General features: G+C 36.3%; 5 protein-coding genes across 5 annotated transcripts; 2 read left to right on the top strand and 3 right to left on the bottom strand.

Moving 5' to 3' along the window:
* Positions 1 to 1,568: 1,568 nt before the first annotated feature.
* On the bottom strand, positions 1,569 to 3,850 carry LOC147539737 (GTP-binding nuclear protein Ran1A). Its single transcript, XM_086644297.1, has 8 exons — positions 3,773 to 3,850; positions 3,599 to 3,668; positions 3,434 to 3,490; positions 3,232 to 3,349; positions 2,619 to 2,708; positions 2,345 to 2,524; positions 2,174 to 2,251; positions 1,569 to 1,851 (listed from the first exon to the last, which is right to left on the bottom strand). The coding sequence occupies exons 1-8, from the start codon at positions 3,773 to 3,775 to the stop codon at positions 1,782 to 1,784; spliced, it is 666 nt and encodes a 221-aa protein (XP_086500423.1). The 5' UTR covers positions 3,776 to 3,850; the 3' UTR covers positions 1,569 to 1,781.
* A 1,373-nt stretch (positions 3,851 to 5,223) lies between these two features.
* LOC147539738 (BIIDXI-like protein At5g11420) lies at positions 5,224 to 7,846 on the bottom strand. The gene is made up of 3 exons (XM_086643575.1): positions 7,510 to 7,846; positions 6,020 to 6,517; positions 5,224 to 5,900 (listed from the first exon to the last, which is right to left on the bottom strand). The coding sequence occupies exons 1-3, from the start codon at positions 7,604 to 7,606 to the stop codon at positions 5,374 to 5,376; spliced, it is 1,122 nt and encodes a 373-aa protein (XP_086499701.1). The 5' UTR covers positions 7,607 to 7,846; the 3' UTR covers positions 5,224 to 5,373.
* Positions 7,847 to 10,117: 2,271 nt separating this feature from the next.
* On the bottom strand, positions 10,118 to 13,581 carry LOC147539739 (BIIDXI-like protein At5g11420). Its single transcript, XM_086643846.1, has 3 exons — positions 13,210 to 13,581; positions 11,311 to 11,808; positions 10,118 to 10,860 (listed from the first exon to the last, which is right to left on the bottom strand). Exons 1-3 carry the CDS (start codon positions 13,280 to 13,282, stop codon positions 10,328 to 10,330), a joined length of 1,104 nt encoding a protein of 367 aa, XP_086499972.1. The 5' UTR covers positions 13,283 to 13,581; the 3' UTR covers positions 10,118 to 10,327.
* Positions 13,582 to 20,902: 7,321 nt separating this feature from the next.
* On the top strand, positions 20,903 to 21,796 carry LOC147539740 (uncharacterized). Its single transcript, XM_086643170.1, has one exon. It carries the CDS (start codon positions 20,903 to 20,905, stop codon positions 21,794 to 21,796), a length of 894 nt encoding a protein of 297 aa, XP_086499296.1.
* A 2,130-nt stretch (positions 21,797 to 23,926) lies between these two features.
* Positions 23,927 to 26,110, top strand: LOC147539741 (SH3/FCH domain protein). Its single transcript, XM_086642529.1, has 4 exons — positions 23,927 to 24,128; positions 24,213 to 24,295; positions 24,471 to 24,561; positions 25,760 to 26,110. The coding sequence occupies exons 1-4, from the start codon at positions 24,100 to 24,102 to the stop codon at positions 25,791 to 25,793; spliced, it is 237 nt and encodes a 78-aa protein (XP_086498655.1). The 5' UTR covers positions 23,927 to 24,099; the 3' UTR covers positions 25,794 to 26,110.
* Positions 26,111 to 27,214: the final 1,104 nt, after the last annotated feature.

Below are 27,214 nucleotides of genomic sequence, written 5' to 3' on the forward strand. Positions count from 1 at the left end.
ATTCTTCACCACCACACCACCCCCACACCACCACACTACCACACTACCACCATCACTCAACAGTCAACACCCCTCAGAATCCACGCCACCACCACCACACCTACTTAAAAAACCAACAAGTCTTGTCCAAAAACCAGTTGCACCACCACCACATCACCCCCATCATCAAACCAACACCATCACTAAACTCCACCGCATAAACCACATCACCACCACATCCCACCACTAAACACCACCAAATCTTTCCGTCTAACCCATTTGCACCAACACCACCGCCACCACCACCATCACAAACGGTTAACTGTATAAGAGAGAGAGAGGAGAGAAAGAGGAAGAGAGAAGCTATAAAAGAACCATAAAAGATTCCGGCGAAGGGAGAACCCTTCGCCGGAGAAATCGACTAGATCTGAACGGTTTTCCTTTAGAAACTAGATGGAGGAGAGAGAGAGAGAAAAAAAATGTTGTAATACGAGTTAGACAATTTGAAGCGACAATCGTAGCTAGTTTCTAGCTTAATATTGCGATCTGTAGAATGACTTAGCTTGACGATCTTTATCATCTACTTTTCATTGTGACATCTCTCAATCTTCAATAACTTCAAAAAGACCAGCGCTTTGGGGAAAGCAAAATAGTTTTCGGGGTGTGAAGACATTGGTCAATTTTGTTTGACAATTTTATTTTGTAAGTTGTTACAAGGGAATAAATTTAGGGACTTAAAAAAGCAATTTCAAATTTAAGAAAATAAAAATAAAAAACCCTCCACCTCACTTCACTCTCTCTCCACCTGACCTCTCTCTCTCCCCACCTCACCTCTCTCTCCCCACCACTCTCTCTATCTTCTCCGACCAGGTCGCCGGTCACCACTCTCTCCCCACCACTCTCTCTATCTTCTCCGACCAGGTCGCCGGTCGGAAAATTTTCCGGCCGACGACCTTGTCTGAGGACAGAGATAGAGGTGGGGAGAGAGAGAGATGAGGTGGAGGATTTTTTATTTTTATTTTGAAACATATTCCCCATAAAATGTTTCCCTCAAAATTTTACATATTCCCTTTAATATTTCACACCTCGAAAACTATTTAGCTTTCCCCAAAGCGCTGGCCCTTCGTAAACTAACCGCCCTATTTTGTAAATCCTTTTCCTACTTACCCTGACTACATTTTCATAATCTCAGGCAAGAAATCTCGACCACATTTTCATAATCTCAGGCAAGAAATCTGGCAAAGGGATTCCTCCCCTTCACCTTAGAGAGAAAGAAGAGAGCAAAAAGAGATAAAAAAAAAGATAAAGAGAAGATAGAGAGAGAGAGGAGAGACAGGAGAGAGAACGAAGTCGTCGGGCACTGACTAACTCCGACCGACGACTTTAAGTATATTTTTGGTTTATTTATTTTTGGGTTTAAACCTTTTTTCCGGGATAACTTGTTTCCCTAAATCAGGGACCTTAAGATGTAACCCAGGGTTCAATAAGCAAGAGAAGGCAACCCGAAGAACCATTTAGTATCTAGTTAGCTAAAAATTTCTCGCCCATCAACAAAAGCCACAAAAATACCACTAGAACGGAGCCAACACAAACATAAACAGAACTATTTTGAACCAAGGTAGCAACAGGGAAGAACCAATTGTCTCAACCATTTACTTAAAACAATGACCCTCCATAATAACACAACCCATTAAAGCTGAAATAAGAAAAAACAGCATAGTCTTTGGGCACTCAATTTCCAAACACAAATCTTCCCAATCAAAGGATCATCGATGCTGCATGGTTTAATATTATCATCACATTTAATCGAATGCATCATCATCATCATCTGGAAGAGGCTGAGCCGCAGCTTGGAGCAATTCCTGTTCATGCCTGCATAAAAACCGAGTCGAGTTAACATCTCAATTAGTTCTCTGGTAGCTTAACCAAGTATATGAATGGACAAAGAAAACCGATCTGATGCATGAAATGGTATATTTGTTTCCTAACCAGGTTAACACCATAACAAGGAGTGCATCGATGGAACTAGTCTAATATCGTCCATCACAAGAAGCACAGATAAACATACAGAAAAATCTGACCCACTACTCAATTCTATATTTCTATCCACGACAAACATATGAGCAGCGTTAGCAAACAAAATTTCTTTTTCTTAATCTATGTATGCATTAGAAAAACAAGTTTTTGAACTTACTTTTCTTGTGCGGCCATGTCAATTTGAACTTCTGGCGGGGCAAGAGCAGGAGACTCGACAAAGTGGAGGTTAACATCACTGCAAAATGTTTAGGTTAGAATTTCCATCAGTTGGAGCTGAGAGATAAATGGAATACAAGCAACAAAAATTAATGAATCGTCTTAAAAGTACCCTGCTAGCTTTCGGGCAAGATACAAGAAAGGTTTCTCGAAATTGTAGTTGCTCTTGGCTGAAATTTCATAGTACTGCAGGTTCTTCTTCCTGTGGAATGTAACTTGCTTTGCTTTCACTTGCCTGTTCTTGACATCAACCTTGTTTCCACAAAGAACGATTGGTATATTCTCGCAAACCCTAAAATCATACCCATTTCATTTAAATTCATATAAAAAATTCAACCAAGAATATACTTATAGCAAATAAGATGATCGAATTTCGTATAACAGACCTGCAGAGATCCCTGTGCCATGTCGGGACATTCTTGTATGTTAGTCGAGCTGTAACATCGAACATAATGATCGCACATTGTCCATGGATACTGAAAAGAGAATAATGTGTTTAGGTGTCAAATACATAACTACAACCAGTCCACTACAACAAGCCAACGTGACGGCAAAACAAGAAACTTGTGCTTTGAGAAGTTGAAATTGCAAAAACACCCAAATCACAATCCTTGAACATATGAGAAATATAGAGATTTGAATAAATCATATCCATTTCGTTAAGATTTGAATTATGATTACATCATTTATCATACAATTGAAAACCCACACAGTGTTAACAGAGTAACCAAGATATTCAGTTTCAGCCATTCCTTTGGCTGTAGAGGTTCGGAGAATTATCATCGTCAACCTAAGTAAGCTTCTAAACCCAACCTAAGTAAGCTACTAAGCATCATTAAAATCTGAAGATCATGCTATAAACAAGTAGCAGTAGTAAAAAAACCAATTGGCAAAAAGATCAAAACTTTACAAACCTCACAAACAATACCATCAAATAATTGAAATTTAAAGATCACTAGAAGTAGGATCAGACATATTTATAAATAAATATGAACTTACTAATATCCATCTCTGAGTCCACCAAATTTCTCTTGACCGGCTGTATCCCAACAGTAAAACCTAATTGGACCACAGTTTGTGTGAAAATCCAATGGATGAACTTCGACACCAATGGTAGCTGTAAAATATCACAAATTTCAGCAATCAATCACGATCAAACAACCCAAAAATAACCTAAATTTCAACAGGATCTAATCCTTACGTTCATATTTCTTCTCAAATTCTCCAGTAAGATGCCTTTTCACAAAAGTAGTCTTCCCTGAAAAAAAAAACACCCAAAGATCTATTTATATCAAAACAACAACAACCTAATGGCTTCAAAACCAGTTTGAAATAAACCCTAAAAACAAAGAAGATGATTAGTTACCAGTTCCACCATCACCAACAATGACAAGCTTGAAACTAGGGTATGCCACGGTTTGTTGATTCGGGAGCGCCTGTAGTAATAAAACAAACAACCATGAGGAAAGATCATGAAGAACAGTAAAACCCTAACCCTAATCTCGAAGAAGAAGAAGAAAGTAAGGAGCTGAAAACGAACCATGTTATCGCCGCCTCTTCCTTGAGAGTTTTTAGAGAGAGAGAGAGAGAAAGAGAGGGTTTTGTGTGAAATTTGAATGTTCTGTTGAGAGAGAGAAGGGTTTCTAGCTTTATACTCAGTGGGCTTTGGGCTTTTGAAAGATCTCTGCTTTCTTTCGACGCGAGCCTAATAACCGTGCGATCAGAGTTTACATTTAGCCGAAGATGAGACTGAGACCGTACACGTTTCGGCCGGTTACAGCTTCTCATGATTCTCTATAGCTGCGTGGTATTGGCGCTGTATTGGGCCCGCTTTAGGGTATCTGGTATAAATTGGTCCCACTCCTGGAGAGAACATTTTTCTTTTTTGAGAAATCGAGTACCATTTACGTTAGTCGTTACAAGGAATTGATACATGATGAAGATGTGATGAGCACGATAACTGCTTAAAATCCGACAAATTATTATATTATTTACTATATATATTGTCTAAATTACATGAGATAAATTTCGATGACAAACTGCTTCCATCGAGACTCGACCTCACGACCTCATGGGCTTAAGAGGGGTGTCCAACCGTTTCGCCAAAGGGTGGTGCACTAGAGAAAACACTTCTGCAAAAGTCATTATATACTATAGGCAAATATATGAACAAAAAAAAGTTTATATAGACAAAATTTTAAAGAAAATGTCACAACAACTGATGAAGTAGGCAAGAATCGAAAATCCAATTGTTGGATTCACGGCAATTTCTCTCTCTTTATGGAACATGATGGTGTGATCGATGGATTTATATTCACACCATCTTCACGCTTAAATTGGCAATTCTCGAATCACGATCTGGATAGTGATGGTGGCTACTTTGTGGTGGTCGCGATCTAGATGGTGGTAGTGGTGGCTTCTTCGTTGCACTGGTGGTAGGGATCTGGTTCATGTTGGTGGACGGTGGTGGTTCTACGGTGGTGGTGGTGTTATATGGTGGTGGTGGTGGTGGTGGTTCTGCCGAGATGGTGCTTTTATGGTGGCAGTGGTTTTGTGGCGGTAGTGGTTCTGTGGTGGTGGTTGTTTTGTGATGGTTTGGTAGTGGTGGTGGTGGTGTGGAGGTTCTATGGTGGTGGTGGTGGTGGTTGTGTGATAATTTTTCTTTATCACGGGAGTATTAACGTCATTTCATACTTTTCAGAGGCCAACCAAATACAATCACCCAATCTATCAACCAAAAACTGTAAGTGTCAAAAACTTTTAAGTTTCGTTTTGCAGTGGCCAAATATATTACTTGTTTCATACAATTTTAATATGTCACAACTGAGTCGAAAATTTGCTATTTCTGAGAAAATAAAACTGAACAAATTAGAAGTAAGATCAACAAAAAGAAAACAAATTAGAAGTAAATTCGAAATTAGAACCAGAGGACCTACCTCTAGGGAAGTATTATGGAAGTCTTTTGCCCTCCATAAACTAAAAATAAGTAAATAACAAATAACCTTAGTATTTGTAATTTATAAATATCATTAAAACAAAGCTTAGAGCTAATCTCAAACTAGTAAAGTCTCTGCTTGAAAAGACAACTAAATATTTAAAGGTATACACTAAAGCCCAAACTTTAACATGAAGCACATACACTCAAGGCCTACGAAGGCTCATTAACTTGACGTCGTCGATAACTGGTCCACATAGTGATGCCATATCATCGCTTCTCATTGTGTAAAACGTACTATAGAACATAATTCGTGTTCGAGTTTTAGTAGCAACAAATTGTAGAACTGCACGTTTGGAACCGCCTTTGCCATTCGATTGATAAGGGACTTTAACGGTATTTAGATCAGCAAAGGCCTCGACTACCATTGAACCTTGACAAGTATTCCTAGCATCTCCTACCGCGAACGAAAGACGGTAAACCTTTCCTGGGATCGTTCGAACGATTTGAGCAATTGCACTTTCTTTTCCTGCAACGAGTTCAACTGCTCTCCTTCCTTGTGGTACGGAAAAATGTTCTTTATCAATGTATTTTACGGCTTTAAGAGATTCAATCATCCAACCAGGCAATGGAGAATGATCATCTTCGATGTTTGGAGGAATCAAAACACCCCAAGATGTGTTTGGAATGATGTATGGACCTTCCTCAAATCCACCATTTTTCAACAAGTTCACTACATGAAACACAAACACAAACACAAACACAAACACAAACACAAATGTTATAGGACAATCATAAACAAGTGCCAATAAAACCAAATGGGCTTTATAATGAGGCCCTGTAAATACTTACGATTTGTGGGCCTTGGCGGGTATAAAGCCTTCATAGCAATGGAATCAATGAGAGGCCCACAAGCAGGATCCTCTTCAACTCCTGGATTATGGATGATAATTTCAACCTCTGGATATTCTGCTTGGAAGGCCCATGCGTGAGAGTCCCAACCGTTGCTACTATACAAAGTTTGCATGGGGAGTACGCCGAAGTCTGGTGCGACAGACACGTTAAGCCTCTCTTCCTGCGCACATGTTCGAGCCGCGCTAAATGTTAACGAGTAGTACATTCCCTTTGTTACTTTTATCTTTTGTTTTATCGATGCTTCATTTCCTAGCCTTACTGCAAAGGCTCCTTCAGGTACGACTAGTAACATATCTCCTTGTTTCTGTCCTGATTTTATGTACTCAATAAAGCCTGATAACTCCCAATTTGGTATTGCGTTGTGACCTATCACCACCGTTCCGTTCATTTGAGATGCCTTTGGTCCGTACTCGAAATTTCCATTAGGCAACAAACCTGCATTTTTTTTTAGGAAATTATTAAATAAAGTAAAACTTGGTTAGTCAAATTTCGTAAATATCGTAATGGCCAATAATTACAAATAAACATTTCACATGGTGTAGTTTCAAAAATACCTATATTCCATATTTATAGTCATGTCCAATGGTTTTAAGTACAAGTCGGCAATATACGGTGGATTTAAAGCCGACAATAGATGGGAACAAAATAATGGAGGGATAACAATAGAGGATAAGCTCGTGAGCTAAAATCGTAAATATTAACGAGAGATGGTTAAAGTTGTAAATTCAACTTGTGGTACGTCCACAATAATAATGAGTTAAAAATAGTGTCTGTAAACTCTCAACCTAGCCATCTGATATTCTTTCATAATTTCCACAATTTAATTCAACCACCAACCACAATCCACAAGATCATAAATTTAAAACAAAAGAAATTTGTTGAAAAAAGTTAAAAATGTTTGATTTCAATAAATTTTAAAAATTAACTTTGACTCTAACTTTACTGTATTACTCTACCTTATAAACTAAAGAAAATATATTTTACAATGAGTATTTTAAACCTTCTAATCGTAATTTACTTGAAAAATAGCATTTATTTTTGCATACGTTTGACCACAAGACAAACTAGGTTATACAATGTAAATTAGCGTAACCTAGACAAAAATTATAATGATCCTATATAAGGTATAAATTAGTAGTTTTTTTTTCTGACAAATTACTACTACCTTTAACAAAATTTTCTGAAAATTGTGCGGAAGAAAAGTATTGTGACGCTGCACACTACAGTTTAGTAGTAGTTATCGATATTGTCTACCTTTAATCCACAGGTACAGAATTTTGTTTTTCACGAATTTCTTTACATGTGAACTTAGACTAGAAGCAGAATCAATATTATCGAGAACTACAACTCAAAAGAGACTGAAAACAATCAAATAAATGAAGGGTGGAAAATCCATTAGAGAAGTAAGGAGTTGAAGAGGATCTTACCGTCTGTGAAGGCAAAGGTGATGTTGAAGCTGGCGCATAATAGCCCAGCTAGTAAAATAGCTGAAAGCATAGTTGTTGCTTTTTCTATTAAGATCATTGAGAGAGATAGAAAGGAGGAACTTAATTTAGAGAGAGAAAGTAAAAAGAATTATGAGTCCCTGTTGGAGAGAGAGAGAGAGGAGATGATTATCCTTGAAATAAAGGAGTTATTGAGAACCAGTTTATAAACATGCTAATCCTCAAAAATACCTTGAGATTTTAAATTTATTACAAAATGCCATTTCATTTGTCACCATTAACAAGTTTAGAATATAGTCATTTTAAATAGAGTTAATTCCTATATGACCCCCTACTTTGTGACCAGCTTCCTTTATGGCTCCTTTTTTTTCATAAATTCAAATATGGCCCCCTATTTTCATGGAAATGTCCTAACTACCCTTCCTTTAAATCTTTTTTCAAAATAAAATCAAAGAAACAAACATAATTCCACCTCACTTCCCTCTCCACCACTTATCTCTCTCCACCTCACCTCTCTTCCCAAATCATCTTTCTCTCTCTCCAACTCACCTCTCTCTCTCTCCACCTCACTATATCTTCTCCGATGAAGGTCGCCGGCCGGAAAATTTTCCGGCCGGCGACCTTCAACCTAAAAAAAAAAAACAATTTTTTTTTTACTCTCATCTCTCTCTCTCTAAAAACTCCAGCGAAGGGGGTTTCCTTCGCCGGAGTACGGGTCTGTTGAAGAACAGACCGGATCTGGTCTGTTCTGTTAGGTTGAAGGTCGTCGGCCGGAAAATTTTCCGGCCGGCGACCTTCATCGGAGAAGATAGAGTGAGGTGGAGAGAGAGAGAGGTGAGGTGGAGAGAGAAAAATGTGAGTTGGAGAGAGAGAAAGATGATTTGGGAAGAGAGGTGAGGTGGAGAGAGATAAGTGGTGGAGAGGGAAGTGAGGTGGAATTATGTTTGTTTTTTTTTATTTTATTTTGAAAAAAGATTTAAAGGAAGGGTAGTTAGGACATTTCCATGAAAATAGGGGGTCATATTTGAATTTACGAAAAAAAGAGGGCTATAAAGGAAGCTGGTCACAAAGTAGGGGGCCATATAGGAATTAACTCTTTTAAATATCACAATGTATAATAATACTAGTAATTCCAAGTTTGAAAGTTATCCAAAGGATAGGATATTCAGGAACTAAATTTGGATTCAATTTCATTATCAAATTATAATATTATTATCCTTACCTTCTTTTTGGCACAAAAACATGCAAATATTTGGGTGAACAACACTATGATCTGCCAGAATTCACATGGTTTAGACGGAGCCTAGAAAATATTTTGTCATACGGCAACTGTTATCACTCCAATTTGTCTGTTTTACGATGTAACGGTTAAGAGTTCGGTGGGATTTATAAGAAAAAAGACAAAGTGTTGTCTCTAACTCTAAGGGTGTAAGTGTTAAAGACGCGCCTCCCTTAGAGTAATTTTGACAGAAAATTTGTGAGAGGAATTGTCTTTTAAAACTACTTATAGGAGACGACTTTAAAACTCCCCAAACAAAAAATGGTAAAGATAGAATGAATTAGTATTAGTTTTTTTTTTTTTTTTTGAACGATTTAGTATTAGTTACAGTACTATTGTTACTTTAGTGATCGAAAACAAAACCACGACAATCTAGTCATTTAAGGGTATTTTACTTTAGTTATCGAAAATAAAATCACGACAATCTAGTCATTTAAGGATATTGTGGTCAGATTCAACGTACCCTTATTGTTTTATAACATAATTTTTTCGTTAAATAAATTCAAATTAAACAATTAGGGCACCTATTTCGCACAATTTAGCATATTGTTTTGGGAGCGTCTATAAGCGCTCTGCCTTTGTACTCTGGCGCGCCTCCTCTCTAAACGATCTCACGGACTAGCTAGGTAAGTCACCAAGTCTGAGGGCTCTTCTATTAGGCTTGATTCGTGCAGGATTTGAACAATGCGAACTCAGACCAGTCCGAAGCCCACAAAGAGTGCCAAGAGTAAAGGCGGGCCTGACTAAAAAGGTGGGACGACTTTGGAGTGACCTCATTATTTCTATTTTCAAAAAGGTCGATAGATACTCAGATTCTCTGAATTTGATTGAGAACACGTAAGTACTTAACCTTGTATATTTGAGATTGAAAGAAAACAATGATGATAACATAGATGATTTGGGTCATGTATGAGAATAATCAAGGCGGAAATTGAGTGTTTGAGTTGGATATTGACACATTGTAGTGAGCACCCCATGTGCACATACTTAAAATAAGAACAAAAAGTTAGTTCTTTACTATAAATCTTGTTTTTCTTTTTGAAGCAAAATGTGGCATGCATGTGGAGGTAAAACATAAATAGATACACACCACTATAGATAAGATTCTGGTCTTTTTCGCTTGAGGCCCCTGGTCAAATAATTTTGACTAGATGATTAGAGCATCACTAGTATATTTTTATTGTGAAGCGATAAGATGTTTGTTAGTGTCATGCAATCATAAAATTGTCTTCTGCATGATTAATAGATCGTCTTTGTGTGCTTCTACATCTGTAACATTGTAATATATCATATTTTAAACCAATTAAAATGTGTAACAAATGAATGAACTTAGATTTCTGAATATTATTATGACATCCTTCGATCAATCTACACTCGAATTTTAAGGTAATCTCTTTAAACACAACAAATTTATAAGCTCAAACACAACAAAATACACCTTTTGTTGTTTTTTTGGAGGAAAGGAACAAAAGGAATTTGTTAACGAATTTAATGTGAACGATCATGCACTAATTTAGATTTTTAAGACCTTACACTACGAGCACTGATTAGCTTCACATCATCAATAATTGGTCCACAAAGCGAAGAAAGATCGTCACTTCTCATGGTGTAAAATGTACTGAAAAACATAATTCTTGTTCTAGTTGAAGGAGCGGTGAATCGGAGAGTTGCACGTTTGAAACCACCTTTTCCTTTCGATTCATATGGGACTTGTATAGTCTCACCACCAGCAAAAGCTTCAATTTGCAGTGAACCAACACAAGCATTACCCCCATCTCCAACAACAAATGTTAAAAAGTATACTTTGTTAGGGACAGTTCGAACTATTTGAGTAAGGACACTTTCTTTTCCTGCAATGAGTTCAACTGCTCTTCGTCCTTCTGGAACTGAAAAATGTTTTGAATCTACGTATCTAACTCCTTTAAGGGATTCAATCATCCAACCGGACAATGGAGAGTTCTCATCATCGATATTTGGAGGAATTACGACTCCCCAATTTGTCTTAGGAATTATGTATGGGCCTTCCTCAAAATTTCCATTTTTCAATACATTACCTGCATCCACGATATTAAATAAATAAATATATAGTTGGAACCGACATTTATTAAATAAATAAAAGTAAGATAAAGTTAAGAAATAATGAGAAATAAAAGAGTAATCTCAAATCAGCATCTAAGATACTTTACTTTACTGTCTTCTACACTTTAACATGGAGAAAGACCAAATTTCAAATAGAGAAAATTCGACTGGGAAAAAGTGATATACTTTTTCAATGATTGAGCGTTTTGTATAAGAGTCTCATTTGCGAGAACAATGTCATACGTAAAAAAAAAAAAGGTATTTAAATGATCAAATATATAATATTTAGGTCATTCTTAGTATTGTCAATTGATATTGAGTTGGATATATGTGATAATACGAACTTATCATGATATATATAGTACCTCAACCTCAAGGAGCAATGGCTCAACCATATTCATAGAGTGGATATTTTGTAAACTCACCATTTGTTGGCTTAGGTGGGTGCAAAGATCTCATGGCAACAGAATCAACAAGAGGTCCACAAGTTGCGTCCTTTTCAACCCTAGGGTTATGGATTTTTATCTCAACTTCTGAAGATTGTGCTAGAGATGCCCATGAGTATGAATCCCAGCCGTTGCTACTATACATTGTTCCCATAGGAAGGACCCCGAAATCGGACCCAATTGAAATATTAAGGCGTTCTTCTTGTGCACACGTTCGAGAAACACTAAACGTTAATGAATAATGCATCCCTTTAGTCACCTTCACTTTCTGTTTGATCGACGCCTTATTGCCTAGTCTAACTGCGAAGTTTCCTTCTGGAACAAGTAGCAACATGTCATCTTGTTTCGTCCCTGATTTTATATATTCGACATAGCCTGATGTTTCCCAATTTGGTATTGCGTTGTTTTTGGTTACTACAGTTCCTTTCATTTCTGAAAATTGTGGTCCATCTTCAAATCCTCCATTGGGTAGAAATCCTGCAATTTTAACAAATTATGTCATTTTTCTTCTTGTAAAAACATTCTCTACCAGGATACTCTTCTAATTAATCAATGTATAGGCAAAAATGGGATTGTTAATTCTGGACAAGGTTTGATATGGTATGATTTAGGGTTTACTTATTTCCATTGGAAGACCAATTTTGAGGATACATTATATCAGTACATCATATTGGGAAGATAAATGAGGATAAAGTAAGGGCATCTTAAAATATTATAACATCATAAATTAAACAAAACTTTAACTGATTTATTCGTCAAGTCTCAATTGAGATACTCGTTCTTATATGGCTAAATTGAGCGTCTCTAATTAAAAAAAACTCTAAGAATAACACATATTACACATACATTTAATAGGAAAAAGCGTTTGAGGGGGAAAGTCTCTCTATTAGTCCGAAGATTAAATTTGATGAGTAGGATACTTAAGATACTAATCTAAAATATAGAGTTTGTAATCGAGACATCTTAAAATTAAATGCTTCCACATCATCTTAAGATGAGAGGTTTTCTTAGAAAAATAACTTTAAATTCCTAGCCTAGGTGACACTTAAATTTTAAGATCGAATCTTGCATAAGAGCAGACATTGGTACATCCTACTATTACAGACATTAATAAAATATATAAAGACTTTAAAAGTCATTAAAATGTACCCTAAAGACCACAACCCTTTAATTGTTCGCTATACGCGCACCTATAGATTGCGTGTGATAATTCAAGAGACAAACATCAGAAACCGAATGTGTGACCTCTTAATATTTTAAAGGATGAACGGAACTAGGCTAATTCGTAAAAAAATATTCATTAGACGCATGTATCAAGTCCCAATTGAAATTCTTATTTCTATGTGGAGAACTAGAAGTCCTCTAATTTTTGTGTATCCAATAAAAATCCCTAAAGTTGTTTTGGGGTTGATAACTTTTGGAAATAGGTGATTTTGACAATTAGACTATCTAAAGAGGGCGCTCTAGAACAAAATATCGTCTTGAGATATGTCTATTTAAATACCCGCATCATCTAAGACATTCAAATTCAATTTTACATTAACTTTTTTTTTTTTTGAAAAACTTATGTGACACTCATAAATTTGAAAATTGAGTGATTCATTGGAGATGCTCTAAATGCCCATATGTATTTGAACACCATTTCTTCACCATTTCTCAAAAGATCTTTTTATCTATACATATCTCTGTCTACTTGGACAAAAAATCATGAAACCCCAACTCTTCCCTCCTAGGGAAAATATATATATGTAGGAATGAATGTGATAGTAACATATACTAAAATAGGTCAAGGGTGAAGATCCATTTGCAGATAATAAGAAAGAGAAACTCAACCTAAAAGATACATGTATAGTGGGTATAGTAGCAAAAGAGGCTTACCGTCGGTGAAGGCGAAGACAATGTGGGTGTTGGCGCATAAAAGCACCGTAAAAACAGTGACCACCGCAATCATGGTTGTCGTGTTTGTACAAAGTTAGAGAGAGAGAAAATGAGAAAAGATATGATGGTGACGGTAATGAAAGGGATGCCAAAGGTTGGCTTTTATTGACAATGAAATCACTCAAAGACCCTCATTAGTTTATTAAATAATGAGGGCTTTGCTTGGAATTTTCTAGGGAGACATGATTTAGAACCAAGGTTATCTTCATTTTAATCTCACATGGGTTTTCCCTAAATGACGTTCTTACCCTTTATCTGTATTGATGAAGTATGTCCAAAATCTTGTGGGACTTGGGTGAAACAGAGAAAAACTATTGAATGAAATATAGAAGAACTAATTCATCTGAGAGGAAAGTGAAAACCAAGAAACGATTGAAAGGCTGCCAACAAAGCACATGGTTGAGAAGGTGACAAGAGAATTATGATTACTAGGTTCACATGCATTTTAGGTAGGAGACGCTAAAGGCACCAGGTGGAATTGTTATTCTCGCCCAGTACTGACTGATTTCGGACTCAAATTTTGATTTCAAATCAACGTTGATGAATGATGAGTTGGAGAGAGAAAGAATCTTGATAAAAATGCCACCATTAAAATTACTTTCAAGAACCCTACCCTCAGACTGGTCTCGAACCGGACCATTCCGAAACCTTGAGCAAAATTTTTTACTCGTCAGTCTGAACCCAAAGCAAAGGGTTCGGACTGGACCAGTTTGAAACCTTGCTTTGGATTTCGGACGAGTCGATTTGTGTCGGATGCCAATAGATATTTGGGGTTAAAAGAGTTTGACCTTAGTCAATCTCATCACCGGGTGCTAACAACCATTTTCAGGTGCTTTTAGCCGCACCCTTTAGGCAGTTAACTTTCCTTTTGTCCAAGGAATAAAATGTCGACATATTTCGGTCGAAATGACCGAAACATGTCCTAAATTCACATCACCGAAACGAAATTTCCACCGAAATCTGACACGAAATTTCGAAACAGAGATTTAGGCTTAGGGTTTCGAAAGATTCTAAAATCATAACTCATATAATACCTTAGTCTTTTATCTTCTACCTTTCTATTAATTTGTTCCATCTTTCTTGACTACTCAAATCTTTTGTTCTTCAAGAGATTCTTCTCTTCTTTAGGTGATCTTTAACTTCAGATTCCGATTTGAGAGAGAAAGAGGAAGAGGGAACAGTCGGTTTCGGCTGAGAAGTCATAGAAATAGGGATTAAGGGTTGTATTTAAGGGGAAAACAATTTTTACTACAAAACAAGAATGTTATGTTTTATTTCTGGTTAGCCCCCTAACTATTACTATTATAGCAGATTGAACCCCTAAACTAATTGTTTTAGGTTTACATCTGATAAATAATTCAATGTACCCCCTAAACTAACTGTTTAATTGCAGATAAACACCTAACTTAACTGTTTTAGTACTAATAGAGTTAAATAACTCAATTTATCCCCTAAACTAATTGTTTTATTGCAGATTAATACGGAACTTAATTGTTTGAGAACTGTTTTATCATTCCGCAAATTTGTAAAATTTCCACGCAGACCGAAACGTTTCCCCGAAACGTGTCCACTTTTGGACCGACCGAAATTTCCATCGAAACCGAAATTTCATTCCTTGCTTTTGTCCCACAATTTGTAATGTGATCTGCTTTGGAGAACCAAAAAAAATATTTTGAATATAAAATTTTAAATAGAAGTTAAAAGTTTTTTCAAAAGAATTCGGACAATAATTTTTTTCTCATTTCCGAACACCCATCTTCGATTGTCATCTCCGACTGCTATCGATTCCTATATTACCACCACCATCCACCACCATCACTATTTCTCTCATTTTTCTCTTCATCTTCTTCTCCTTAGCTATTCCCCTCCCTCACCATCTATCTTTCCCATAATTTTCCTCCTCCTTCTGTCTTTCCCTGTTTTCCAGCAAAGGGGAGTGTCCTCTTTCTAGGAACTTCAGTTTGGTTCGACAAATTTATTTCAAATGAATATGCACAAGTTTAGAAAAGGTCTCTCAAATTAAATCAGGATCCTGGGAAAGGACTCTTTCTTTTGTCGCAACAAATAGAGAAAGGAGGAAAGAGAAAAAATAAAGGAGAATATAACATGGAGGAAAAATACAGGAAGGACGAGAGAGAATGAAAAAAGATAAGATGAATGGGATACTTTAATCGAAGATTTTGAATGTTATTAATCTAGTTACAACTACAAAATCAATGGTCAACACTTGGTTGCCCAAGTGGTTAAAGTGTTGACATATACTTCAAAAGTCTCTAGAAGTCCCAGGTTCGATCCCCATAGGAGGTGGAATCTTTGAGGTGGAATCATATGGATTTATTTAACACTACAATAGATCTTCAGTTAGCGGAGTTGCATAAAGTATATGAAAAGTACGATGAAACTTCTTATTCTTAGTTTAACTTAGATCAAAGATGAATATAACAAAACATTGACAATGTTTTCACTCTATCAGAAAAGTTTATTCACAAAATTTCAATGTTCAAGAGATGAATGTTATGAGATGTCAGTTGCAACATTATGAGCTTGATGTTCTTAAGACATTATGAGTTCCATAGTTTGTCTACTGTTTCAGAACTATGTAGACATTTTGTCGAAACATAAAAATCAAAATGTTACAATTTTGATTCACAATTGATCGATTTATCTAGTGTTAACTCGGACTGTTTTGCAACTACTATTGAACGAACATTTTCAGCAATGAAACTTGTCAAAAATTAAACTTGCTCAGGTAAAGCTTATTTTCCGAAAGATCAAGTAACACAATTAATTATTCATGTGTTATTTTGATGGTTGGATATATTATATCTTAGTAGTTTTTTTTTGTCGTTTGCTAAAATTATGTTTCAAACTTTCTTTATATACATAATTTGGCATACTTCATAAGATATGTAGTAAATCTTGTACTTAGGCACATATTGGTCAATATAAATTTTACTTAGAGATCTTAATTAGTACTTGCACGAATCTTTAAATCAATCTGTTCATTTTTTTGTCTCAAGTTAAGTTCTTACTGGATCTTATTTATGAAATGTTATATTTTTGCAAGTAAGAATTTTGGAAACTGTCAAATCATGTGGATATACAATAGCTAAAAAAGAAGACTATTTTGCCCTCTCATCATGTAAGACTTTCTATTCATTTGGGTGAACATTTAAATTTTTTATTTAGAAAATTTATCTTAAATGTCAAATGAATCATTAAGAATATATTGTTATCACTAGAAATTAGTTCTAAATAACATTTTTATATGTATTCCATGCATCTAAAATAGAAACTCACTTCAAGTGATTTTTCATCAAAAAATCAAGCTTTAAATGTTACGTTTGTCAAACTTAAAATCTTCACTTGGCCGGTAATCAAAAGTAAATACATTTAATTTGTGTTAACAAAGTTAACTCTTGTAGTCTTTTTAGTTCCTCGTACTGTTGTCCCGATTGACCAAGTCACATTAGTTTCTAAACGTTCATTTTTTAATCTAACTAATTCATTTATTTGTACGAATGACTGAATATCTATTTGGGTAAACATAACTATGATACTGACGAAAAGATGTCACATTCAAAAAGAATATATCGAATTTATCTCCTCAACACTAATTAATAATTAAATTTACTCTATTCATTAATTATTAACCAATTTTATTCTCCTAGTCAAATGGTAATTGAGTTTTTAACCTCGTGGACATGTGAGGACGAAACACCGCCATAGTAGAGAGAGAGAGAGTCCAGAAAGGAGGATAACTATGAAGAGACCCAACCCACATGATCGATGATGGGGTGACGAGGGAGAATTAGTTATGACCTAAAATGGTTTCCACTTTCTAGTGTTGGACGTATCTAGGGCACCGTCGTAGGTGTGGGGTCAAGGGCCATAAGGACGGGTTGGACGGTGGACCCTACCCCAATCTCCACCTACTCCAGTTCTTACCCTTTTTCATTAGGGGCATGTCATGTGGACTCCTCAACTTGATCCGGATCTCGTGGGTTCCAATCTTGGAATTATACCTACCTCTAAACAAGAATCAATTATTCTTTCTAATCAACAAACATACAAGTTCAATTAATCATAAAACAAGGTTTAGATTGTTGTCTCCTTTAACACTAAACTCATTCAAAATTAAGTGCCACGATCTATATGTTCTATTATTAATACTACAAATTATTTGTCGTTATACCAACTGTATCTTTTTGTCGTTTAAAAATTTTCTTTTATTTTGTTGTCCATCAGTCGGAAATGTAATGGAAATGAACTATTTCAACCGCTAGACTGGCCGATTTAAAATCATTAGATTTTCGTATAAATCCAAAATTACGCGAAAAAGTATAGACTACCTCTGAATCGTTATTGTTATTGTTGTCAACTTTGGTCCCTCTTTTCATTTCATTAGTTTCTTTAGCTTTTTGGCATAGTAATTAACAAAAATTATCTAAGCAACATAAAAAAAAAACATTTTGGTCAAAAAGAAAATAATTAAACATCAACTTTGAAATTATGTTTGTTTAAAATAGATAGGATTCAAATTAGTTCTTAACACCCACCCAACTACCATGGTTTCACATGTGTAGGGAACTTGTGATTCAACTTCCAAGCAGGGCTAAAGATGCCCTAATTCCGATCCTTATTTTCACTTGACAACATGGATCATCTTCCACTTCATTTATCTAGTTGTTCTTTATCAGCTGGTATTTGCCACTTCCTATCATCTCTTGAGTCTTGACATTGTTAATGTCATCTAATATTCTAATGTACATCCTCCACAATGACTATAATCAAATTGGGTATTCGAGGATTGGTGTCCTATTTTTTTTGTTGAATTCATCAAGGTTGACTAAAAGAATAAATCTAAATATGAGAGATCATTTTTTGAAATAGTCTGAAATGGCTATTATACATGACTAGTAGGGCAGTGTAAATCGCGGTCAACCAAATTCAAACACAAAGAATAAACACTACCTATGACAAGATACACCCAAATACGTTTATTTTTTTTGCGAACAACGACATTACGAAATTTTCTTGTCCTACAAACAATACACAGTTATATTAACATTGCGTAATCATCTAATTTACAAAAGATTTCTCGTGCTAATTGTAATAAATCTCTATCCATTATCTTAGAAATGCTTAGATAAATATTGGTCAGTCTTGACCAAATAAAAAGTCAACTAGTTGACTTGTCTGATACTTTGAGTTCTGTCATGACTTAAAGGCTAGTAGTTAGAAATAGATTGGCGCAAAATTTCATTTTGAAAGTTGAATCACAAATGGGGTTTGGTATCCAACCATATTCAGGATCACTATCAACTGAGGGTGTCACAGGAAACCTTCTTTGTCTCGAGCAAACCCTGGATCGAGGGTTTCTTTTGAAGCCTCTGTGGAAGGTTCATTTCTAGAGAATGATTCCAACTCAAAGGGGCTCTAATCAGCCATTTTTGTCCTTATAAAGGAGAAGAAATTAGGCAGGTGAGTGAGTGGGGTTACTACTCTTGTGAGAAAACTATTCAGAAAGATTTTTCAAAATGTATTGTGAAAATATGAAATCTGAGGAGGACTTCCCTCCATTAATAGCTGAAAGGACTAGTCACATGGGTAAGACAGGGGGGGCATCTATTGAAGGGGATAGAGTACAGGCCAGCAATTCAACCACTCACGGCAGGAAGGTAGGAGAAAAGAGGGATAGTAACATCTCCGACCAGTCACCGGGATCGGATTATCCAAGAGGCAAGAGCACCGCCACCGGGGAAAACGATGCAGTAAGGAAGAATATGTTTACAGGCCTATTACGCAAAGAAACCACTAATCCAACGGTGAGGTCTGAACTAGTAGTAACCAAGCAAGTCCAGGCAGAGGTAAACCCACCGGAGAGTTTTAGGGTTCTGGCAATGGCTAGGGTTAGTGAAGAGACAGGTAGGGGCCCATCTGGGCTTTTAAATTTAGATTGTAGAATAAATCAAACTACTTGGCCTTCGTCCCAGTCCAACTGGGCTGAACTATTTAGGAAGGGACCAAATCTTAACCGCACCCCTCTCTTGTATACACCTCCCACTTTAATCAATGGGGAACTCGTAGCTGAGATTAATTTAGATGACTACTCGGACGAGATCAAGGAACTCGAGTCTGTACTTATAGGAAGCTCTGTGGGTGACCGACTGGAATTTGGATTGGTTCAGAATTCATTACTACAGAAATGGAAACCTAAAGGTGAAATGAAGTTAACGATTTACGGGGAATCGGCATTTGTGATATGATTCTCATCATTAGAGGATCGAAAGAGAGCAATGGAACATGAACCTATATTCATAGCGGGGCGTCTATTCGTGGTTAGACCTTGGCGATTATTTATAGAAAAAGAACTATAAGAGCTACGATCTATACGAATTGACAATTGAACGGACAAATATTATAGGTATGGATACTTGAGGGACAGTCAGAATGAGTAAAGGGATGGGTGATGCAACTGACACAATAGCATTAGTATTTTACGATAAGTGAGACCGTGACAAGTCAAGGATTGGATGAGCTATAGGAAGACTTCTATTTTAGTAGTTTCCGAATTTTATATTTTCTTAGTTTTAGCCGTTTCAAAATATTAGTTGTTTTAAGAAGACTTTCTAGTTTTTAGCAGTTTCCAAATTTTAGTTGTTTTACTAATTTTTAGTAGTTTCTATATTCTAGATATTGTAGAGTTTTAATAATTTTATACTTGTATTATTTTAGGTGTTGAAGTCTATAAATAGACCTTTTATATTCATTGTTTAAGAGAGCTTAGTTTATTGAATACAATTTTGTTTGATTTAATCAATCATAGAAGAGCGATCTCTATACTTTTAGTCTCTTGCCTACTACGCGCTGCATCAATGGGGCTAAGTGCCAAGTGACTTCTGTAATTCTTATTAGTCTTCTGTTTTTCTTTTCTTTTGATTTAGTGTAAAACTTCAACAACTTTCATAATTCTCTCTATTAAAACACAAATGCAAAACTTCAACAACTATATAAGGGATGATATTGAAAGAAGATAATGGTGTGATTTTGACCTCTTTCATAATCTCACCATCAAAATACCAATGAAAAACTTCAACAACTAAAAGATGATATTGAATAAAGATAATGGTGTAATTTCGATGTTCCTACAGCAAAAGAATCATGAAGTAGTTCTGTATTGCGGTTAATGCAGGCCTGGGTGTGGCCCGTGCGGGTCGTACACCCGCACTGACCCCCACCACAAGGGACCCACCTTTTGGGGAGTATTTTTGTTTTAGTCAAATTGTCGTACTAATAAAAAACAGGTGACACAAAATTAATTATTGTCGCTTACTGGTAAGCTATTTAACTCCACTGGTCATAGGTTCAACTCCAGTTGATGGAGTTTTGACAGTTTTTTGATGATTTTATTAAGGGCGTACTAATAAATAACAGTTTCGCCCATTCTTTTCTTTATAAGAGCCAACTCTCTATGTATGTTACGCTTCTTTTGTTTTTTTTGCTGAAAATGCTTCTTCTTTGTTGAATATCCATCTATATTATGTTAATTTACCCATGTTCATTTGTTTATTTAACTATGATTTTGATAATCAAATAACTTATCGTAGTATTTACAAGCATAAAATACCTTATGGGTTCCAAAACGACTCCGAGAATCAAACTCTTCCTCTGGAAGTGCTGCACCAACAGTTTACCAGTGAAAGACAAAATCGGAAAATATATCGGCAACATCTATCAATGTGCGTTCTGTGAGGAACGGGAATCCTTGTCACACTTGCTTCTCCACTGCACCTTTGCGCGATCTATTTGGTTCTATTTCAACATACGCTCGGATTTCGTGACCTCGGCTATTGAATGGATTAAGTCATGGCAACAATGGGATGACCCCACTAAAGCGATCCTCGCTAAAATTATGTGGTTTATCTGGAAGGCGAGATGTGAGAAATGTTTTGGTCGGCAGGCTCACATGCCGCAGCAGGTGATCAGGCAGATTCTTTGTTACTCAACCAGCCTCCAGGAAGAGCAACACTCCACTGGCGGGGACCCACCCGCGGCTTGGGAGCATCAATCCAATCGCTTCATCAAAATAAATGTAGATGCCTCCTTCATCAAACTATCAGATCTGGCGGGTATAGGTTGCATCATTCATGACGCAAACGGAGAATTCATGATGGCAAAAGCAGAGCCTGTGCGAGGACAGACTGCGGAGGAATGCGAATGCTTGGCGATTCTGAAGGCAATTCAATGGGCGAAAGATCTCAATATCCACCACCTTTGCATAGTGAGTGACAACAACAATCTCATTCAACATCTCAAAAATGAAAAGCTATCTATAAACTGGCAGTCACTTCAACACATGAAGAGTATCAAAGCATGCCGTCTCCACTTCGAGAACATTCAATTTCAATACAGCCCGCGCCAAACCAATACTCTCGCGGATGCACTAGCGAAGTGGGCGAGAACTCGAGGGGGCAGTCGAACGTGGCAGTCGAAGGAGAATATGTGTTTTGAGCTGAATGTCTAGTTTGGTGTATTTATGTTTGCTTCAACAAAAAAAAAAAAAAAAAAGGCATAATACGTTAAGGCCTCCCAAATCGCGTCTCATCACTCTCTGCAAATCCTCTTTCACGCAAATGTCAATCATTGGCTTTTTGACTCTCTCTCTCTCTGTATCAAATCTATCTTTTTAAACTTTTTGGATGGTGTCACAAAACAAAGCTGGGACTTTAATTTTAAACAAAAATCTATACAAATGAAGGAGGTTTTATTTGAATGTTAGGCCCATGATGGGAGACAACCGTTCATTGAGTTTGTAAATTATTACAAATTTGTGTTTATTATTTCGAGGCCTCCGAATAAAGTTTGGCAGTTGGGCCCTAAATGGTTGGCCAAGCCCCTGGATTAATGAGATTCCAAGTTTTTGGGACATTAGTTTGGCTCTTTTTGACCCAATGGCGACTGTGAGTGAAACAAAACGAGGTCAAATTGAAGTCAAGTTAAATCCGTACTTTATTGAAATCCATAGTTTGGCTCTTTAAGCCCGGTCGCGTAAGGGTTTAAAAATTTGACGATGATTATCGTGCTAATCATATTTTATTTGATGTATCTATATCATTGCAGTGAAGATCGTAATCAATTTTCGAAAAGAAAAAAAAAGTGAAATGTGACACATTAAAAAGGCAAACCAATGTTAAGGGAAATGTTTAGGGTTCAGGCTTCCCGCTCTTGATAACCAAGCTTCTTCAGTAAACTTCTCTGGCGCATTCTCAAAAATCTGGGCACTCTTTGGGCTAAAATTCTAAAAGTCAAATACTTTCCCAAGGAGTCTAAGCCTAGATCAGCTAAACCTAATTGACTCTGGAAGTCTATTGTTAAACACTTCAATAAAGTGTCGAGCCTCATTTTTTGGGACGTGAACAAAGAAATAGATATTAATATTTGGCACGATTACTGGATCCTGGACCACCCACCACCCATAAGCAACACTAGTAATAGTCGGTTAACTACGGTAGCACAACCCATTAGCAACAACGAGTGGAATATGAATATTATATCTAACAGCTTTAATAGAGATATATGCAATGCAATTCTTAGCAATAATCTACAGGTTATTAAGGAAGGCACAGTACAATGGACTCTTACCAAATCAGGTAACTTTACTATCAGCTCTATATACTTTCATCTGAGAAACTACAACTATGTGTATGAGACGAAAGAATGGAAATTCATATGAAACTTAACTACTACACTGAGAATTAAACTATTTATATGGAAGTGTTGTACGAACAGTCTATCGGTACGGGACAGAATAGGTAAATATATTGGTAATTCTTACAATTGTGTACACTGTGACAATATTGAAACGATAACTCATTCTTTATTACACTGTTGTCATACCCGTCCTATCTGGTTTCACTTTAACATTATGACAGATAACATAATCAGTCTACAGGAATGGATCCTCATTTGGAACGATCTAGACGATAATACTACTAGCCTATATGCAAAGATCTTATGGTTCATATGAAAAGCGAGATGTGAAAAATATTTCTCTTCACAGGATCAAACACCTATGCAGATTATTACTCGTATTATGGGAACCACGACTAGCTTGAAGACAAAGAGTACATACAAATTCACAATGAGTCAGATTCCGTGGAAACCACTAGTAGTCCCGTTTATCAAAATAAATGGTGATGCCTCCTTCACCTCTCTGTCAAAACCAGCAGGAATCGGATACATTATGCATGATGATCAGACAGATTTCATTACAGCATTAACCGACACAACCAGAGGAAGAATGCGAATGCTGCGCCATTATTGGCGCAATAAAATGGGCGACATAGCTCAAAATTCAGTACCTCCACATTGAGAGTGACAACCAAAACTTGATCCAACACCTCCTCAACAAAAACACTTCGATCCAATAGCAGACCGAGAAACACATAGACAACATCGCCAGCCTTAAGAACAATTTCGAGAGCATCACGTTTTCCTACACTCTTATACTGAACAACAATCAGGCGGATAAACTGGCAAATTGGGGAAGGCACAATCAACTCCGGCGTTCCTGGCACTCCATTGAAGATGTGGCCAACTGTTTGGACTTGTAGTTTCTTGTTTGTTTCGTCTGCTTAGTTTCCTTCAACAAAAAAAATAGAAAAAGGGAAGGTAATGTGAATGGCAAATCAAAAGTGTGAGTGTATATATAATTTCCTATTCAAAATGACCAAAATAACCTTTCCAATTTTACTCAAACCCTAAATCAACGATCACGAAATTCTTTGAAGAAAACCCTTCTCTCATTTTGATTTTAGGTCTGTAATAATGGCTTCAACTTCTGATCCTTTCAATGGGTAAGTCTATAATTACTATTCCTCAAACAAATCCCATAGTATTGATCTTTTATTTAAACTAAATTTTCTTTGTTTCGATTGCAGAGATGCTGTTGTCAGGAGACCAAAACGAGGATCTCAAATCAAGTTCTTAATCCCTCTCTTATATGCTCCTATTCTTCCTCTCAGTATGCCCCCCTTTTCCTTATCTTTTTTGTGATTTTCAATAGTTAGATTGTTTTTCTGCCGATTTTCTTTTCTGGGTATGATTTATTCACCAATTTTGATTGTGGGTATTCTTTGATTTTGGATTTACTTTTATAGATTAATATTTTTGGGTGTTTTTTATCTAATGCATTTCAGTTCGAATTGTGTTTCGGAGGAACCCAGTAGTAAGGGATCGACTATTTACAGGAGTTTTGGCTGGGGGTTTTCTTCATGGAGCTTACTTGGTGTATCCTTTATTTCAATTTTGTTTTACTATCACCCTAATTTGATATTGTTTGAAATTATTGTTAATTGATTTGTTATTGTTATTGAACTATTACTTCGCTTTCTAGGTTGTTTCTTATAATTCTCACTTTCTATAGGAAATAATGTTAGGGAAGTAATCTAAATAGTCAATTTCAATTCCGAGAATCGGTTTCTTAGAACCTATAGGTGCTTAGTAAGACTGAATAAATGGCTCGAGTTAGATTCATGGGTTTTACTTGTTAACCATATAATTAGGTTTCGACATCATAGTCTAGTACTATAATGGAAGTAGTTTCAGATGCTATGATGGATTATTCAAGGAAAGATGTTCTTAAGAAACGGAACAATTTATAAATCGTCTACATGTATATATGAACTATTTATTTCGTGAAATCTAGTACATCATTGAACTTCGGGTTTTTATTATGGTAGAAGGTTGATTTTTGAAGAATTACGAAAGCACCAATTGCAAACCAATCTTGTATAAGGATTAAATTTATTGATTCCCCGGTTTAAAAAAGTAGGAGGATAATAGTTTTTCGTGGACTTACGAGGTTTCTCTGATCTGTCTTGTTTCTACAGCGTCTCTGCTCATTCTCCTTAAGAGTCCTGATTTTAGGGTGAGATTTGCGTGGAGGTCGTCTTGGATTGTTAGATGATAATCTTATAAACCATTTCGTTTTATTTCCATTGATATTCAACCTTTTGCGTTGCTATCCTTTATATGTTATCATTGTAACCAGCATATTTGTTCCTTTCGGCACCTTTGTTTCAGCATTAATTCAAGTCTAATATATAATATGATATACACTTATTAGATAACATCCTGAACTAGATATAAGTCTAGGCAAGTGGGATTCGATAATATAAATCCTACAGCTTTTGCTACTGCTTACACCCTATTTTTGGTTTTGAGGGATTTAACTTCGAAATTGAAGAAGTTGTATCGATAGTTGATCTTGGTTCAAAAATAGTGAGGTAAACAAAGGATTTTTCATTTTTTCAATCTTGGATATGACTGTAGTAAGGTCGGACAAACTCGTTTGCTCCCTACTGTCTTGAATTTAGTCATTTTCTTGGATTTGTATCCTTATGGACCTAATATTTTCATTTAATTCGAGTTTGTTATTTCTCTTATCTCCCATTTATGCTTATTTTCCTTAACAGAAGCATTTCAGATCTGATCTTTATGACGCCGAGAGTAAGTCTTGAGCATCAAGGAGTTTTCCGACTAATCAATCATTTTCTTAGCCTCGGCGTTTCGAATTTTTGATTGTGTGTGATTCTACTCAATTGAACTTTTATTATCTCGTAGAGAGCTTAAGATTATTATAGCCACTTGGGTTAGTATCTTATATCTCATTTTTTTTTTGTTTCTCGAAAATACTGCTTATGATGGCCGAAGAAGTTATTAAAAATTTTCATACACTAATGGATAAGCAGCCATGTGCACGTAATAGACTGTTACCAAGATACTGATATCTCCTTTTCTTTTTCTGATCAGTAACATAGTATTTTATTATTTGTCATTGGCTCATGATATTGTATCAGCAACTATACTGGTTATTCTTTTCGGATCGTTAACAAAGTTGAACTTTTACTGGTTTTCTGAATCACGGATTCTGTGAATTCTGCTATGTGCTTTTGATACTGGGAGCATTGCTCTAACTCTTCGTTTGAGGATTGGAGTTACTGTCACGTAGTAGTTCCTAGGGCTGGGTCATGCCTTGGCGGCGTCATTTTTTTAAATTACTACTTTGTTCCTTACATATAAGACCTGCCTTTAGAGGTAAGGTCCTTTTGCGAAAACGGAGAGGTACCTTTAGAACTTGCTTCAATAGTAAATTATTCGATGAAGTTGCTATCCCCTAAGTATAAGAAACATTGTAGGTGTGGTTATGTGCCTCTCTTGCCCTAAAAAACTAGAGGAGTTGTTTTACTTCACAATTATAAAGTGAACTCCGATTTCCTACAACATTTTGCTGCCTTGACGAGTGAGGACAATCCCACGGTCGTGGTTGAGGGGCAGGATCTAGTTGCCATCCAAGCATAGGATGTTAAGACCAGGATTATTAAGTTCCTTAGCATGAAGCGAGTGGAAATAAGTCAAGCAATGATGCACCTTTTGCGAGTGATTCACGGACCAAATAAGTTTTAGCTTACAGAGGTTGATGATAACAATTTTTTTTTAATAAAGTTCCAAACATGACCACAGGTTAGGACTAGCTATTGAAAGTTCACCGTTGACGGACGGGTGATTTTAGTAGAATGTGATGTCCCTCTTGCGTCAGGGGAATACAAGTTTGATTCGGCAAGGTTTTTGATACAAATGCATAATATAAAAAACCCACATATTCGGCCGACTAAGGATAATTTCGGGAATCTTTTCAATACACTTTCACAGGCGAAGAAATAAAAAGTGGCTTTGTCGGATGGACAAACTATGGGGATAGTTGCATCTTCCCAGTCTCCACAGGTGGAAGTCCAGACTTATGACAATGGATCCAGGCGATGCAATAAGCGTTATGCGAAACCAAGATCGATTGATATGAGTTCTGAAAGGGTGGCGCGACCCCAATGCCGTTGGATGAATGAGTTGTCTATCTTGAAATTGTCGTGGTCCAGGGAACATG

Source organism: Eschscholzia californica, unplaced genomic scaffold, assembly GCF_041429995.1.
Source record: "Eschscholzia californica isolate CP2 unplaced genomic scaffold, dmEscCali1.0.p SCAF_5, whole genome shotgun sequence".
NCBI lineage: Eukaryota > Viridiplantae > Streptophyta > Magnoliopsida > Ranunculales > Papaveraceae > Eschscholzia > Eschscholzia californica.